A 19076-nucleotide genomic window follows, 5' to 3' on the forward strand; every position below is an offset into this window, starting at 1 on the left:
TTCACCCAGTATTTCACTCTGTTTCTGGATAATTTAAGACGATACCTTTCAAATACGAGTAGCTGCCCTTCTGGGGCAAAACCGCTGGCCTACTCATTATTCTGTCAGGCTGCACTTTTGCTGTCATACTGAGAGTCCAGTGTCAACTGTTAATTATTTTTAAAAAATAAATAGTGAAGGTATGCAGTCCAACACATGCACCACTTTTATTTCAATCCAGTTCTATTTAGCAAAGCCAAAAAAAAAAAAAGACATGACCTTTAGGATGAATTAGAGGTCGACCGATATGGGTTTTTCTAAAGCCGATGCCGATACCGATATTTAGAGGTCAGAGTCAGCCGATGGCCGATATGAGCTGCCGATTTTTTTGGGGGGGGGCCGATTTTTAGGCCATCAGACAGCAATTCCTAAACAGAACAAACATTCAAGGTTAGCATTTAACCCTTTGGTGACTGACCCCTTGAAAATCGTTCCTCCAGGAACGATGACGTTTCAGTTGTCAAGACAACGGAAAAACTAAAATACAAAACAAAGATTTTGTTGTAACTTGTTTTGTTGATAAACGTTGTAACTTTAGTTTTAGTTTTTCCGTTGTCTTGACAACTGAAACGTCATCGTTCCTGGAGGAACGATTTTCAAGGGGTCAGTCACCAAAGGGTTAATAGTGCCTTCAATGTTACTATGTTACTATATGTTAATGAAATAAATTATTAATTCCATTTAGATTTTATTATTCATAACACATTTATTTTATTCATTATAAATAACATAATATATAGTTTAAATATTATGTATTATATAAAAATGACTGTACTCATCATAACAATAAGAATTAACAAATTAATGACTTAAACGTATTAAAATGAATAATCAATAGACTAACAGAGTGCAAGAAGACTTCCATGATGTGACAACTTCAGATAGTTACTTCAAAACGGCAAAACACATGTTCAAGTTATACAGTTTCACTGTGGAACTTCCATGCCTTGAACTTTCACACGTTTCCGTTTCAATAATATAAAACTCCGTCTCCCAGCATGCTGTGCAGGAAACCGGAAATAGGAACTGCAGAGGTCTAGCATCGGTCTCTGGTTCACAATCAAATCAAACATGTATACATAGCGAAAACGAATGGACATGGGATGGCAATGTTATAATACGTTCACAGGTTAGTTTTGCGTCCTCTTTTTGTTAACTTTTCACTTAGATTGTCCGTTACTACAGTTTAGATCGGAACATAGCGGTCACCAGCGTTAAGGGGGCTTACATAGTCGACGCATTCCCGACGCATTCGCGGCCACAAGGCTACGCATCGCAACGTTTCGTTTCGAGAGGAATTCTACAACTCCGATGCAGTTGAAATGCTATTCGTTTTTCCTTTCGCTAAATGAAGCAACACATCACAGATTACAACTATCATGAGAGCAAATATACGACTTTAGGACATTGAAATGTAAGAATTGAAGCCTTACCTGTAGGCTATCTCTGCTGACTCCTGAAACGTTTGTTGGCTTGGGTCTTTTGCACGCCGCGTTCTACGTAGCTGTCGTACCTGACTTTAAATCGGCGCGACCAAATAAGAAAATCGGCCGATGCCAATTCATTAAAAAATGGCAAAAATCGGCCGATTAAATCGGCCGGCCGATAGATCGGTCGACCTCTAGGATGAATGGTTTCGGCTGATGGTGTCTTGTCTTGGTTTCAGATCACCATAAAGACTGCTCAGGACTTACTCTAAGAATGACTTCCAAACCGTAAGTTTCTAATCTCCATCACTTTTGTTAATGCTGTTGTTGATTCTTTGCATGACCGTATTGGAAAATCTGCTCAGTTTCAAAATTCCCTTCGGGCGTCGAAACCTTTTGTTGTACAAGTATGATTATTTAATTGGAAGTTATAATGAGTGTGGTAAACGTTGGAATTTGATTCATTTAAGCAGTTGTTTTCCAAAAAAATACCCGTGTATATTGACTCAAGTTGTATTGGCAGTTAGATCCATCAACCTAAGGCTGTTCTCCCCTTTCCACAAAGCATGTAATTATGGCCCTTACATCAATTATCAGGGTGTTGTGGCAATAGCTGGATATTCCCTGTGAAAATGATAGAAGTAGCAATTTAAATAGGCAAAAAGAGCAATTAAGGGTTTAAAGGCTTTTATGCTTTACTAACTGACGCACAGTAGGAGGTAAATTTGCTGTTTCAGTCCATCCCGCTAGTACGAAGACTTAAGACTCCTATCATCTGCTCTAGAATTGATGTTTTTAAAATAATACATGTCAAGCGGTGTAGTTAGAGCAGAGTGACCTTATCGCGGCAACGGATTATTGGTCCGAGTTCAGCCGGTCACCTCGGACCCGGTCTCACTGTTGCTGTGCATGATGGTGATGGATAGCTGATGGGATGCGGTGAATGTTCAACCGCGAGCTCCGCTTTCTCCTTTTCCTGCCCGTCTTTGCGCTTTATTTACACACGAGTCCACCAGTTTATAAAAACGCACAGAACAGAAATAGACCTGTTGTTTTTCCGTACACCTGTCACTCCAGACCCACGTTCTGTAATAAACGGTTTTCAAAACCTGTGGGATGCAGAAAGCTTTAGCAGAGCTGAACAAATCCGCGTGCAGAAAACTCTGCGTAATCATGAAGCACCTTGTGGGATTAGTGTCTCTCAAAATGAAGTATGTAAATCCTTGATAATATGATGGAGGAATGCTATTTTGGAAGAAATCAACTTTCTTTTTTTTAAGGTTTCAGTGTTTAGATGATTAAATGCTCAGTGTAGAGAAATGATGAGGTTTAGAGGAGAATCTGATGTCATTTTGCATTTCCTGTCTAGGCAGCCTTTTATAGCCGGCATGTACCTGATGATGTCCGTAGACACCGTCATCCCTCCAGGAAAGACAGGTACACTCAGGAGCTGCCTCGCAATCTGACGCTGTTTTATATATTGATGGAAAACATTTACGAGGGGTTCAAACCATCGAACACACACAACCTGGTTCCTTCGGGGTTTTTTATTTTATTTTATTTTATTTAAATTGGCAATTCTCATGCTTTTAAAGCTCACTGTTGTATAAAAATGTCCAAATCTCAACAGCAGGGTTTTATTTTTTTGAAGTACAAAATCTTTGACAGTTAAATGTGTGCAGTACCCTGGTGTGTCATTAATTAATTGAAATCCTGGTATGTTGTTTTTGTGTGTTTACAGTAACCAATGCTGACATCGCTTGCAATTACTTATCATACCCCATGTACCCGTTTGCCTTCAGAACCCACACACACCGCCTTGGTGAGTCCCTCTTTCATACTTTTCTTTTCATTATACTGTAAGTCTTGAATAGAAATGATTACTTTGCTAAAAAATTTCCACAGATGGCTGAAATGTGTGTGTGTGTGTGTGCTTTTCATGTGTGTCCTCCAGGTAAAGTTGTTAGTGGTTACAGAATTCGAAATGGGCAGTGGACATTGATTGGGCGGCAGTCTCCACAGTTACCACAGGTATTCCCAAATGTACATGTAGCATCCCACTCGTCTCATGTTACTCTTTCTAATCACATTTCGTTCGGGAATTTTCCGATGTGTGTTACAACCTAATCTCTATCCACTGGATTTGTAGTGCACGTGCAATTACTACTGTATGAAGCTAATGGAACGCACATGTACTCAAAATACCTTTTAATAAAAAAGTCTAGAGGCAGTCGTCAAGGCAAAAACATTTAAAATTCATTACTTTTATGATGCGAATTCAAAATCTTAGCTACAAACAATGCACTTCACACCCAAGATGTTCTTATTTTGTCCAACTTTCAAACAAAAAGCAATACAGCCAAATGTCGTTCCAGTTGCTTTCCTGAAGGTTTTGTGATTTCTATGCACAGACCCACACAGCTACATAGGTAAAGCATAACCACAAATCACCATGGCAACAGTGCATACAACACTCAACCACACCTACACACGCAGATTCGTCTGGAAAGTTGCTTATTCCTGAAAAGGCGAATCATACAGATAGATATACAGTGGGGCAAAATAGTATTTAGTCAGTCACCAAGTGTGCAAGTTCTCCCACTTAAAAAGATGAGAGAGGCCTGTAATTTTCATCATAGGTATACCTCAACTATGAGAGACAAAATGAGAGAAAAAAAAAATCCAGAAAATCACATTGTCTGATTTTTAAAGAATTTATTTGCAAATTATGGTGGAAAATAAGTATTTGGTCAATAACAAAAGTTCATCTCAATACTTTGTTATATACCCTTTGTTGGCAATGACAGAGGTCAAACGTTTTCTGTAAGTCTTCACAAGGTTTTCACACACTGTTGCTGGTATTTTGGCCCATTCCTCCATGCAGATCTCCTCTAGAGCAGTGATGTTTTGGGGCTGTCGCTGGGCAACACGGACTTTCAACTCCCTCCAAAGATTTTCTATGGGGTTGAGATCTGGAGACTGGCTAGGCCACTCCAGGACCTTGAAATGCTTCTTACGAAGCCACTCCTTTGTTGCCCAGGCAGTGTCTTTGGGATCCCTGTCCTGCTGAAAGACCCAGCCATGTTTCATCTTCAATGCCCTTGCTGATGGAAGGAGGCTTTCACTCAAAATCTCACGATACATGGCCCCATTCATTCTTTCCTTTACACGGATCAGTCGTCCTGGTCCCTTTGCAGAAAAACAGCCCCAAAGCATGATGTTTCCACCCCCATGCTTCACAGTAGGTATGGTGTTCTTTGGATGCAACTCGGCATTCTTTCTCCTCCAAACTTGACAAGTTGAGTTTTTACCAAAAAGTTCTATTTTGGTTTCATCTGACCATATGACATTCTCCCAATCCTCTTCTGGATCATCTAAATGCTCTCTAGCAAACTTCAGACGGGCCTGGACATGTACTGACTTAAGCAGGGGGACACGTCTGGCACTGCAGGATTTGAGTCCCTGGAGGCGTAGTGTGTTACTGATGGTAGCCTTTGTTACTTTGGTCCCAGCTCTCTGCAGGTCATTCACTAGGTCCCCCCGTGTGGTTCTGGGATTTTTGCTCACCGTTCTTGTGATCATTTTGACCCCACGGGGTGAGATCTTGCGTGGAGCCCCAGATCGAGGGAGATTATCAGTGGTCTTGTATGTCTTCCATTTTCTAATAATTGCTCCCACATTTGATTTCTTCACATCAAGCTGCTTACCTATTGCAGATTCAGTCTTCCCAGCCTGGTGCAGGTCTACAATTTTGTTTCTGGTGTCCTTTGACAGCTCTTTGGTCTTGGCCATAGTGGAGTTTGGAGTGTGACTGTTTGAGGTTGTGGACAGGTGTCTTTTATACTGATAACGAGTTCAAACAGGTGCCATTAATACAGGTAACGAGTGGAGGACAGAGGAGCCTCTTAAAGAAGTTGTTACAGGTCTGTGAGAGCCAGAAATCTTGCTTGTTTGTAGGTGACCAAATACTTATTTTACTGAGGAATTTACCAATTAATTCATTAAAAATCCTACAATGTGATTTCCTGGATTCTTTCCCCCCCATTCTGTCTCTCATAGTTGAACTGTACCTATGATGAAAATTACAGGCCTCTCTCATCTTTTTAAGTGGGAGAACTTACACAATTGGTGGCTGACTAAATACTTTTTTGCCCCACTGTAGAGCTTGAGTTATAAATGCATTTCACTGAAGAATTAATGCTGGTTCGATCCTGATCACAGGTTGGTGTCTGTGTGGAGTTTCTGTGCATATTCTCCCTGTGTCCATGTGGGTTTCTTCAGGGTTTTCTGAATATTGATGGCAGTAGGTGGATGCTCTGCTATGCTAAATTCCCGCTATGTTTGACGGTGTGGGCGTAGTATGCTAGCATCACATCCAGGGTGTATTTGGCCAGTGTTCCCCAGGATAGACTCGGGAGCTACCTTGATCCTGATCAAAATTAAGCACTTTCTGAAGATGAATACATGATTGATGTTTACTGACTTTTCCAATCCTGGCCTAGACTTCCTTGATAAGTGACTTTTTTTTGTGAAAACAGAAATTCTGTTCTTTCAGTTCAGGAAAGTTTCTGTCTGTGGTCATCACTTATATGCTACAGATGTGCTAAATATCCACAATAAATATTACGTAGGAAAAGATTCTTTTCCTGTAGTAGAATTGGTCTGCTGCTCATGATGGCCATTCTTAGTGATGGCTTATTGAGAAGTGGAGGCTGGTGATATTAGATGGGGGGGCTAAAATCTAATACCTATCAATATCTTGACAAACTATTATGGTTGACCAGTGCGTTATATCCCGAGGTCGCATTGATGATTTTTATAATCTTAATAATACTGATGCTGCTGCTACTACTAATTAGCAATAATAATAATAATAATACAACCCCGATTCCAAAAAAGTTGGGACAAAGTACAAATTGTAAATAAAAACAGAATGCAATGATGTGGAAGTTTCAAAATTCCATATTTTATTCAGAATAGAACATAGATGATCAAATGTTTAAACTGAGAAAATGTATCATTTAAAGAGAAATTAGGTGATTTTTAAATTTCATGACAACAACACATCTCAAAAAAGTTGGGACAAGGCCATGTTTACCACTGTGAGACATCCCCTTTTCTCTTTACAACAGTCTGTAAACGTCTGGGGACTGAGGAGACAAGTTGCTCAAGTTTAGGGATAGGAATGTTAACCCATTCTTGTGTAATGTAAGATTCTAGTTGCTCAACTGTCTTAGGTCTTTTTTGTTGTATCTTCCGTTTTATGATGCGCCAAATGTTTTCTATGGGTGAAAGATCTGGACTGCAGGCTGGCCAGTTCAGTACCCGGACCCTTCTTCTACGCAGCCATGATGCTGTAATTGATGCAGTATGTGGTTTGGCATTGTCATGTTGGAAAATGCAAGGTCTTCCCTGAAAGAGACGTCGTCTGGATGGGAGCATATGTTGCTCTAGAACCTGGATATACCTTTCAGCATTGATGGTGTCTTTCCAGATGTGTAAGCTGCCCATGCCGCATGCACTAATGCAACCCCATACCATCAGAGATGCAGGCTTCTGAACTGAGCGCTGATAACAACTTGGGTCGTCCTTCTCCTCTTTAGTCCGAATGACACGGCGTCCCTGATTTCCGTAAAGAACTTCAAATTTTGATTCGTCTGACCACAGAACAGTTTTCCACTTTGCCACAGTCCATTTTAAATGAGCCTTGGCCCAGAGAAGACGTCTGCGCCTCTGGATCATGTTTAGATACGGCTTCTTCTTTGAACTATAGAGTTTTAGCTGGCAATGGTGGATGGCACGGTGAATTGTGTTCACAGATGATGTTCTCTGGAAATATTCCTGAGCCCATTTTGTGATTTCCAATACAGAAGCATGCCTGTATGTGATGCAGTGCCGTCTAAGGGCCCGAAGATCACGGGCACCCAGTATGGTTTTCCGGCCTTGACCCTAACGCACAGAGATTCTTCCAGATTCTCTGAATCTTTTGATGATATTATGCACTGTAGATGATGATATGTTCAAACTCTTTGCAATTTTACACTGTCGAACTCCTTTCTGATATTGCTCCACTATTTGTCGGCGCAGAATTAGGGGGATTGGTGATCCTCTTCCCATCTTTACTTCTGAGAGCCGCTGCCACTCCAAGATGCTCTTTTTATATCCAGTCATGTTAATGACCTATTGCCAATTGACCTAATGAGTTGCAATTTGGTCCTCCAGCTGTTCCTTTTTTGTACCTTTAACTTTTCCAGCCTCTTATTGCCCCTGTACCAACTTTTTTGAGATGTGTTGCTGTCATGAAGTTTCAAATGGGCCAATGTTTGGCATGAAATTTAAAAATGTCTCAATTTCGACATTTGATATGTTGTCTATGTTCTATTGTGAATACAATATCAGTTTTTGAGATTTGTAAATTATTGCATTCTGTTTTTATTTACAATTTGTACTTTGTCCCAACTTTTTTGGAATCGGGGTTGTAAGTCACTGTGGATGAGGGTATTTGTTAAATGCCGTAAATGTAAATAATATTGGGGCAAATGATCTCACGCACACATACAGTTGTGGTCAGAAATTTACACACACAGACATGAATGTATGTCATCATGGACATGAATGTCATAGCATTTCAGTGATATTTTTGAACTGTGGTTTGTTTGTTTTTTGTGCCAGAATGATTGTACGACATGCATCTTTTTTTTGGGGGGGGGGGGGGGGGAGTTATAATTTATTTTTGGATTTTCTGAAGTCACCACTTGCTCAAGATTATACATACAGAGTTTGCATATACCCACTAAGATTACTAATTCAGTGATGCCGAAAGTAACAGTGTGTTAACTTACCAAGGCCAAGAACTTCCTGTTAGTGATCATGATTGACTACAACTGGTAGCTTCACTGTGCCAAAACAAAAAGGGCTTGTTTGACAGCGCTCATTGGATTGACCAGCACACAGTGCAATGGGAAAGTCCAAGCAGCTCAGTGCAGATCTGAGGAAGAGGTTTATAGATTTACACAACTCAGGAATGTCTATTGGAGCCATTTCTAAACATCTGCTTGTCTGTGTACATTTTTGACCGCAGGTGTGTGTACGTTGCTCCTAATTTGATTTACGGTGTCTTGATGTACTGAAATTTGAAAAGCCTGTATTTTCTCATTATTTACGTGTGTTGTCATAACACGTGATTTTAGTAAATGTTGATACATTATAGAGATGGAAAAAAACAAAATTGTTATCCTTTAAAGGTCATAAAATGCTATTTTTAGTAAGGGCAAAAAAGGACAAATTGAAATACGAAAAACAAACATATTTTCAAGAAATGTGGAAAATGTTTGCTGAAATGAAATATCTTTGGATTACAAATGCACGTTAAGTTTTTACTTCATGCAGTATGTTTCTAAGGCTTCTCCTTTCATCTGTAATAGATGTTTCAATTGATCATTAGTATTCATGTCCACTGTGTTGGAAAATATTACAGCTACTACATAAAGTAATTACCAATTATAATTCCTGTTTCTGTTATCTTGGCAACATTAATTCAGTATGATTGAAATGCCTGGAGCACGGTGTTTAATCTGTACATTTGTTTTGGAAATATTTACCAACAAATAAATTCCACTTGATGTCTGTCCATTTTACTGAGTTATGCGAGTCAGTGAACTTTGACCTCACTGACGACAAGGCACTACTGGCCAATCAAAGTGTGATTGTTTGCACATTCTATCATCTACAGTGGTGCTTGAAAGTTTGTGAACCCTTTAGAATTTTCTATATTTCCGCATAAATATGACCTAAAACAACATCAGATTTTCACACAAGTCCTCAAAGTAGATAAAGAGAACCCAGTTAAACAAATGAGACAAAAATATTATACTTGGCCATTTATTTATTGAGGAAAATGATCCAATATTACATATCTGTGAGTGGCAAAAGTATGTGAACCTTTGCTTTCAGTATCTGGTGTGACCCCCTTGTGCAGCAATAACTGCAACTAAACGTTTGCGGTAACTGTTGATCAGTCCTGCACACCGGCTTGGAGGAATTTTAGCCCATTCCTCCGTACAGAACAGCTTCAACTCTGGGATGTTGGTGGGTTTCCTGACATGAACTGCTCGCTTCAGGTCCTTCCACAACATTTCGATTGGATTAAGGTCAGGACTTTGACTTGGCCATTCCAAAACATTAACTTTATTCTTCTTCAACCATTCTTTGGTAGAACGACTTGTGTGCTTAGGGTCGTTGTCTTGCTGCATGACCCACCTTCTCTTGAGATTCAGTTCATGGACAGATGTCCTAACATTTTCCTTTAGAATTCGCTGGTATAATTAAGAATTCATTGTTCCATCAACGATGGCAAGCCGTCCTGGCCCAGATGCAGCAAAACAGGCCCAAACCATGATGATACCACCACGATGTTTCACAGATGGGATAAGGTTCTTATGCTGGAATGCAGTGTTTTCTTTTCTCCAAACATAACGCCTCTCATTTAAACCAAAAATTATTTGGAGGAATTTTAGCCCGTTCCTCCGTACAGAACAGCTTCAACTCTGGGATGTTGGTGGGTTTCCTCACATGAACTGCTCGCTTTATTTAAATGGTTTAAAAAAAATATTTTGGTCTCAACCATCCACAAAACATTTTTCCAATAGTCTTCTGGCTTGTCCACGTGATCTTTAGCAAACCGCAGACAAGCAGCAATGTTCTTTTTGGAGAGCAGTGGCTTTCTCCTTGCAACCCTGCCATGCACACCATTTGTTGTTCAGTGTTCTCATGATGGTGGACTCATGAACATTAACATTAGTCAATGTGAGAGAGGCCTTCAGTTGCTTAGAAGTTACCCTGGGGTCCTTTGTGACCTCGCCGACTATTACACGCCTTGCTGTTGGAGTGATCTTTGTTGGTCGACCATTCCTGGGGAGGGTAACAATGGTCTTGAATTTCCTCCATTTGTCCACAATCTGTCTGACTGTGGATTGGTGGAGTCCAAACTCTTTAGAGATGGTTTTGTAACCTTTTCCAGCCTGATGAGCAACAAGAACGCTTTTTCTGAGGTCCTCAGAAATCTCCTTTGTTCGTGCCATGATACACTTCCACAAACACGTGTTGTGAAGATCAGACTTTGATAGATCCCTGTTCTTTAAATAAGACAGGGTGCCCACTCACACCTGATTGTCATCCCATTGATTGAAAACACCTGACTCTAATTTCACCTTCAAATGATCTGCTAATCCTAGAGGTTCACATACTTTTGCCACTCACAGATATGTAGTATTGGATCATTTTCCTCCAATAAATAAATGACCAAGTATAGTATATTTTTTTTTGTCTCATTTGTTTAACTGGGTTCTCTTTATCTACTTTTAGGACTTGTGTGAAAATCTGATGATGTTTTAGGTCATATTTATGCAGAAATGTGGAAAATTCGAAAGGGTTCACAAACTTTCAAGCACCACTGTACATAATGTCGTAAAACTGTAAAGTTGTATAAAGATCAAATAACGAGCCGACAAGCATGTCTGAATTTCATCTGTCCAGATGTTACGTGAATTAAGTTACATGAATTCATTTGTATTCAGCATTGAGAAATGAGTTTATATTTTATAAAATGCAGCCATAACTTTTGTATTATATTGAATACCCTTGGTTAACACCTGATGCAGTAAGGTGCAGTTTGACCGCATTCTCTTCGGGTCTTCAAAATTCAGACAGACGTTTTCCTAAATTAGCAGATAAGGACAGGCAAGTTTTAAAGTCGCACCAGTACAGAGACGCGGTGCTGGATATGACTTCCAGGTTGTGCTGCCTGGAGAGTTCTTCTCACAGCTGGTGATGAAGTCCATTTCCCAACAGTCCTTGTTTTGAGTTTATTTTTGTGATTAGTTCTTTGCTAAAAGCCTGAGGGTTTTTTTTTTTTGCACACCTTTTTGCCTTCCTTTTGTCATTTTCATGCCGCATTGCTCAACCTGGTTTATTACGTGTTTGCTTTGTGTTTTGCTCTTGTGAATAAAACTCCGCACCTGCATTATGGAGTTTCTTCCTATCTTTAATCAAGAGCATGGTCTTTCAATTTGAAGTGTTTATTCATTTCACATTCAGATTTTGCAAGGTGTCGTGTAGTGTGTCAGACGGCCTTTGTGCGTTCGCCAATTTTCTGCTTACAAGTTTCTGTGCTCTCTCTCTCTCGGGTTTTGGTGATAAGACCCTATCAAAATATACCAGCCAATAAGAATGCAAGGCATGATGTTGACCAATGAAATCGTCACTGCCTCCTTTGGTGTGTCACTTTACTTACAGGCAATGAGAAGCTACTTCACCAAAAGGTGGATTTTTTTTTCTATCCCACTTTACTGATCTTTACAAGGGGTGCCAATAATCGTGTGTGAGTAATATACAGTGGTGCTTGAAAGTTTGTGAACCCTTTAGAATTTTCTATATTTCTGCATAAATATGACCTAAAACAACATCAGATTTTCACACAAGTCCTAAAAGTAGATAAAGAGAACCCAGTTAAACAAATGAGACAAAAATATTATACATGATCATTTATTTATTGAGGAAAATGATCCAATGTTACATATCTGTGAGTGGCAAAAGTATGTGAACCTCTAGGATTAGCAGTTCATTTGAAGGTGACATTAGAGTCAGGTGTTTTCGATTAATGGGATGACAATCAGGTGTGAGCGGGCACCCTGTTTTATTTAAGAAACAGGGATCTATCAAAGTCTGATCTTCACAACACATGTTTGTGGAAGTGTATCATGGCACGAACAAAGGAGATTTCTGAGGACCTCAGAAAAAGCGTTGTTGATGCTCATCAGGATGGAAAAGGTTACAAAACATCTCTAAAGAGTTTGGATTCCACCAATCCACAGTCAGACAGATTGTGTACAAATGGGGGAAATTCAAGACCATTGTTACCCTCCCCAGGAGTGGTCGACCAACTAAGATCACTCCAAGAGCAAGGCGTGTAATAGTCGGCGAGGTCACAAAGGACCCCAGGGTAACTTCTAAGCAACTGAAGGCCTCTCTCACATTGGCTAACGTTAATGTTCATGCGTCCACCATCAGGAGAACACTAAACAACAATGGTGTGCATGGCAGGGTTGCAAGGAGAAAGCCACTGCTCTCCAAAAAGAACATTCCTGCTCGTCTGCGGTTTGCTAAAGAACACGTGGACAAGCCAGAAGGCTATTGGAAAAATGTTTTGTGGACGGATGAGACCAAAATAGAACTTTTTGGTTTAAATGAGAAGTGTTATGTTTGGAGAAAGGAAAACGCTGCATTCCAGCATAAGAACCTTATCTCATCTGTGAAACATGATGGTGGTAGTATCATGGTTTGGGCCTGTTTTGCTGCATCTGGGCCAGGACGGCTCGCCATCATTGATGGAACAATAAATTCTGAATTATACCAGTGAATTCTAAAGGAAAACGTCAGGACATCTGTCCATGAACTGAATCTCAAGAGAAGTTGGGTCATGCAGCAAGACAACGACCCTAAGCACACAAGTCGTTCTACCAAAGAATGGTTAAAGAAGAATAAAGTTAATGTTTTGGAATGGCCAAGTCAAAGTCCTGATCTTAATCCAGTCAAAATGTTGTGGAAGGACCTGAAGCGAGCAGTTCATGTCAGGAAACCCACCAACATCCCAGAGTTGAAGCTGTTCTGTACGGAGGAATGAGCTAAAATTCCTCCAAGCCGGTGTACAGGACTGATCAAGAGTTACCGGAAACGTTTAGTTGCAGTTATTGCTGTACAAGGGGGTCACACCAGATACTGAAAGCAAAGGTTCACATACTTTTGCCACTCACAGATATGTAATATTGGGTCATTTTCCTCAATAAGTAAATGACCAAGTATAATATTTTTGTCTCATTTGTTTAACTGGGTTGTCTTTATCTACTTTTAGGACTTGTGTGAAAATCTGTTGTTGTTTTAGGTCATGTGGAAATATAGAAAATTCTAAAGGGTTCACAAACTTTCAAGCACCACTGTAAATAAAGCATGAAATCTTTTTTTTAATCTGAAAGAAGGGCGATATTGAGACATTTCCAGTTGATGGCAGCTGCTTTGTTTCTCTGAGTTAAAGGCCAGGATTAAATGTCATATGCGAGCCATGCTGAGACATTACACTTTCTTCCATGCAGCTTTGTAGCTTAGCCACAGCAGGCTACAGCAGCTGAGCCATAAGCACATAACAACATTAGATGAATTAGAAACACGAAGAGGCTCTTTTGTTCCGTCAGTACATACTGCAGCTCAGTGACTCATCCATCTGCCTCTTTTTCTTCTTAGAGTCTGCTTGCAGTCCAAGGTAATTCTTTTTTTTTGTTTGTTTTTTCCTCTCGCTCTTCTAAATACATACCTGGGCAGTTATGCTGGATTTAAGGAAAACACAGTATGACTCATTTGCTGTGCACTTCATTTCATGACTGAAGTTCTTCATAGCAAGAAAACCACTGTTGGCTTTTTGTTCCTAATACTTTCTCACATGGACCATTAGAACATTATTATTTTTTTCTTTAGAAATTCTATAATGTACAGAAATGGACTGGAACAGGCTGGATGTGGGATTATCACTGATAATGTTGCTACTATTGATTTTCAGGAAAGCCCATCAGTTCTACATAGATGCCACAATGGGTTTATTGACCGTTCTGCCCATTGCACTTTAGTGTATATTAAGATCAAGTCAGACAAAACACATTACGTATTATAGTAAAGGACCCTTAACCACTGAATTCATGTTGCAGAGGGGGTTTCGTGTCCATAAATCCAGTAAAGGTACACAGATGGGCTGGTAAGTTTGATTATATCTGCCTGTTTGTGAGATCATATTTGAAATCCATGTTTCATTCCGATTACTTGCATTTGATCATCGAATCATATAAAAAGAGGTTGCGAGTAGGGGACAAAGTTAAAATCCCCCCCCCCCCCCCCCCCCCCCCAATGCCCTTGAGCCAGCAGCCTTTGTGCCAAAGACTCTGCCTTGGTCCACGATTCAGACTTCTCCACTTAATGACCACTTTCTCTGTGCTGCACAAACCTGTCCTAGAAATATGAAATGTACTTTTTAAATTATTCAATAGAGTTAAAATGTTTCCACTTAATGTCTCGCATTTTGTAGACTTGCAGTCATGGCTAGAGCCTCACTTCTAAACACAGTAGAAATGTAAATTCGCTGTATTTTAGGTTCACTTTTTGAATTTACATGATTGTGTGAATGGGTCTACGACTGTTTTTCATGTGAGGTTAGGTGTGTAGCAGATGGAGGGCTGTTCCAGTTCCAGTTCCAGCAAGGGTGCTGCCTGCAAACTCTGCACGTGTCAATATTCGGACAGTTTTTAACCTTTATTCAAAGGAAACCTCCATCATGAAACATAATGAACGTTTTATATTGTAATATATTTGGGTTGTGGTTAGTGATTCTTGATTGGTGCTGAATTTCCGTTTTAGCTGTGAGAAGTAGTTGTTGTGTGTTACTCTAAAGACACAAGGGGGACATTGTTGCCGCAGTTACAACGGCATTTAATAGGAGGAAAATTACTCTACAGTCTCGGACATAAGGGATAATGGTCGGGCTTTGCTGTTAGCTCCTAAAAACAGAGCTTATTTCTCATTGACCATTTTTCTCTGACCTTCAATGTTCTATTAATAAGAAATCCGACATGGGAATAGTGGAGACAGCAAATGCTGGAATGTTCCAATATGCAGTGTAGCTTTATGACGCAGTTGCACTGAGACTCGGCTTGGCTAGGCTAGTTGGTGATCTGCGACAGGGGTTCTCAGCCTTTTCTGCTTTCAGGCCCACCTATTCATACAACCCCGATTCCAAAAAAGTTGGGACAAAGTACAAATCGTAAATAAAAACGGAATGCAATGATGTGGAAGTTTCAAAATTCCATATTTTATTCAGAATAGAACATAGATGACATATCAAATGTTTAAACTGAGAAAATGTATCATTTAAAGAGAAAAATTAGGTGATTTTAAATTTCATGACAAGAACACATCTCAAAAAAGTTGGGACAAGATCATGTTTACCACTGTGAGACATCCCCTTTTCTCTTTACAACAGTCTGTAAACGTCTGGGGACTGAGGAGACAAGTTGCTCAAGTTTAGGGATAGGAATGTTAACCCATTCTTGTCTAATGTAGGATTCTAGTTGCTCGACTGTCTTAGGTCTTTTTTGTTGTATCTTCCGTTTTATGATGCGCCAAATGTTTTCTATGGGTGAAAGATCTGGACTGCAGGCTGGCCAGTTCAGTACCCGGACCCTTCTTCTACGCAGCCATGATGCTGTAATTGATGCAGTATGTGGTTTGGCATTGTCATGTTGGAAAATGCAAGGTCTTCCCTGAAAGAGACGTCGTCTGGATGGGAGCATATGTTGCTCTAGAACCTGGATATACCTTTCAGCATTGATGGTGTCTTTCCAGATGTGTAAGCTGCCCATGCCACACGCACTAATGCAACCCCATACCATCAGAGATGCAGGCTTCTGAACTGAGCGCTGATAACAACTTGGGTCGTCCTTCTCCTCTGTAGTCCAAATGACACGGCGTCCCTGATTTCCATAAAGAACTTCAAATTTTGATTCGTCTGACCACAGAACAGTTTTCCACTTTGCCACAGTCCGTTTTAAATGAGCCTTGGTCCAGAGAAGACGTCTGCGCTTCTGGATCATGTTTAGATACGGCTTCTTCTTTGAACTATAGAGTTTTAGCTGGCAACGGTGGATGGCACGGTGAATTGTGTTCACAGATAATGTTCTCTGGAAATATTCCTGAGCCCATTTTGTGATTTCCAATACAGAAGCATGCCTGTATGTGATGCAGTGCCGTCTAAGGGCCTGAAGATCACGGGCACCCAGTATGGTTTTCCGGCCTTGACCCTTACGCACAGAGATTCTTCCAGGTTCTCTGAATCTTTTGATGATGATATTTATTTATTTTATTTATTTTATTTTATTTACCTTTGTTTAACCAGGGAAACAAAATCACATTGAGATAAATATCTCTTTTACAAGTGAGCCCTGGCCAAGGCAGCAGCACACATTACAACACACAAGATACAAAAAAAACAGAAAAAATAAAATATAAAATATAGAATACAATACAAAAGTAAATACATAAAACAAAATCAAAAATAAAACAAGTGCAAACAATTTTGCATGTGTGGTATAGTAAATACATAGAAAACAATGTATAGTTAAGTAAATACATAAAACAAGATCAAAAATTAAAAACAAGTGCAAACAGTATTGAATGTATGATTAAGATAAAATTTGAATTCGTTGACAGACATAAAACTAGCAAGTCTGAGTGATTTTTGAATCTCATTCCACGCAGCTGAGGCACAATAACTAAAAGCAGTTTTACCAAATTCTGTCTTCATTTTAGGGACATTTAAAAGAATGTAACTACTTGAGCGTAGATTATACCCTTGATTGCTACAAGATAAAAGACTACAGATATACAAAGGAAACTGACCAAGTATCGCCTTATATACAAAGAGGAGCCAATGCTTATGCCGTCTAATATGTAATGATGGCCAGCCTACTAGATTATACAGTACACAGTGGTGCGTAGAGTGATTTTTACGAGATATAAATCTTAACGCGGAATGATAAACAGAATCTAAAGATTGTAAAAGTGCCTTAGTGGTGTTTCTATAAAAAATATCCCCATAATCTAGAACAGGTAAAAATGTAGCTTCTACCAACTTTCTTCTGGCAGACTGAGAAAAGCAAGCACTATTGCGATAATAAAACCCCAATTTTAATCTTAGCTTAAAAAGCAATTGTTTTACATGGAGTTTAAAAGATAGATCTTCCTCCAACACAAAGCCTAAATATTTGTAGGAGGAGACCAATTCTATGGATCTGCCCTGCAGCGTATAAAAAGTTGGTATAGAAGAAATACACTTCCGGCTCCTTGAAAAGATCATATATTTAGTTTTCTTATCATTTAATACCAATTTCAGTGATAAAAGATTGTGCTGAACCCTTACAAATGCTTCCTGCAGCTTTAAAATGCACCTGTCAATAGAGGGTGCAGAACAATAAATTACAGTATCATCTGCATATAAGTGTATACTTGCATCAGATAAATTATCACCAAGATTATTAATATATAATGTAAATAGCAGGGGGCCCAAAATAGACCCCTGTGGCACTCCAGTGTCAACATTAAGCCTGTCAGAAAGTAACCCCTTAATTTGTACCCTCTGGGTCCTATCATTTAGGTAGTTAGAAATCCAACCTACTGTGGACTCTGAAAGACCAATACTGTAAAGACGTGATAAAAGGATCCTATGATTGACAGTATCAAAGGCTTTAGTCAAATCAATAAAAACTGCAGCACAGGATTTTCCACAATCTAACGCACAAATGACATCATTTAAAACTTTCATAGTAGCAGTTACTGTACTATGGTTCTTTCTAAAGCCTGACTGAAACTTAGACAGAATGCATTTACTAACCAGAAAATCCTTTAGTTGTTCACTAACAATAGATTCAAGAATTTTGGCAATAATTGACAGCTTAGATATTGGTCTATAATTATCTAAAATGGTTGGATCGCCACCTTTCAGCAGGGGTACAACCAAAGCAGATTTCCAGACATCTGGGACAACATTCTGTTCTAGTGATAAATTGAAAATATAAGACAGTGGCCCAGCAATAATCTCCGCAGCTAATTTTAAGAAATAAGGCTCAATTTCATCAGGCCCTGCAGACTTCTTAACATCCAGATTTTTTAGGGCCTTTACAACCTCATTTCTTGTGATGGCTGAAAAGCTAAATATAGGACCATTTCTTCTCAAAGGAGGAGATAAGTTTAGTGCATCACTCACAGAAGATTCTTTAAAAATTGACCCTGAAGAAATAAAATGCTTATTAAAACTATTTACAATATCAAGCTTATTTGTAATAGACTGATCATTTAATAAAATATAATCAGGAAAGTCATTACATAATGTCAAAGGAGAAAGAGACTTTATAGTTTTCCAAAATTTAAGAGGATTATTAATATTTTGTGAAGTTTCATTTAGATAATAATCAGATTTTAATCTGCGTATCAGTGCTGTGCATTTATTTCTCAATGCTCTAAAAGCTACCCAATCCCTTTCTGAGTCCGACTTCCTGGCTGTGGCCCAGGCCAAATTTCTTTCATGAATAAGTTCAGATAATTCATTCGAAAACCATGAATTATCACGGCCTTTTACTCTGAATTTCTTAACAGGTGCATGCCTGTTCACAATTTTCTGAAACAAGGTGTGGAAATACTGCCAAGCAATGGACACATCAGGTATTAACAATATCCTGTCCCAGTCAGCTAAAAACAGATCGTGCAAAAAGCCTTGCATATCAAACAGCTTAAAGTTCCTCTTTATAACAATCCTAGGTTTTGCTTTGGGAATTTTGCAGTTTCTTATAGCAACTATCGCACAGTGATCACTGACATCATCAGGAAAAACCCCAATATGAGAATACTTATGGGGTTTATTTGTGAGTATAACATCTAATAAACTGGACTTGCTGGGATTCTTATGATTAAGTCGTGTAGATGATTCAATCAGTTGAGTGAGATTCACAGAGTCACAAAAGG

At 39.3% G+C, this 19076-nt stretch overlaps 1 protein-coding gene across 8 annotated transcripts in view; it reads left to right on the forward strand.

Moving 5' to 3' along the window:
* pam (peptidylglycine alpha-amidating monooxygenase) overlaps positions 1–19076 on the forward strand; it is a 198009-nt gene that overhangs the window by 88190 nt on the left and 90743 nt on the right. For all 8 annotated transcript variants that reach the window (XM_060908735.1, XM_060908738.1, XM_060908733.1 and 5 more), the window contains 4 exons: positions 1706–1754; positions 2836–2903; positions 3208–3288; positions 3421–3497. In XM_060908735.1, the coding sequence (XP_060764718.1) occupies positions 1706–1754; positions 2836–2903; positions 3208–3288; positions 3421–3497 (275 nt within the window). The remainder of the gene's footprint in view (positions 1–1705; positions 1755–2835; positions 2904–3207; positions 3289–3420; positions 3498–19076) is intronic.

Source organism: Neoarius graeffei, chromosome 25 (genome assembly GCF_027579695.1).
Source record: "Neoarius graeffei isolate fNeoGra1 chromosome 25, fNeoGra1.pri, whole genome shotgun sequence".
Taxonomy (NCBI): domain Eukaryota; kingdom Metazoa; phylum Chordata; class Actinopteri; order Siluriformes; family Ariidae; genus Neoarius; species Neoarius graeffei.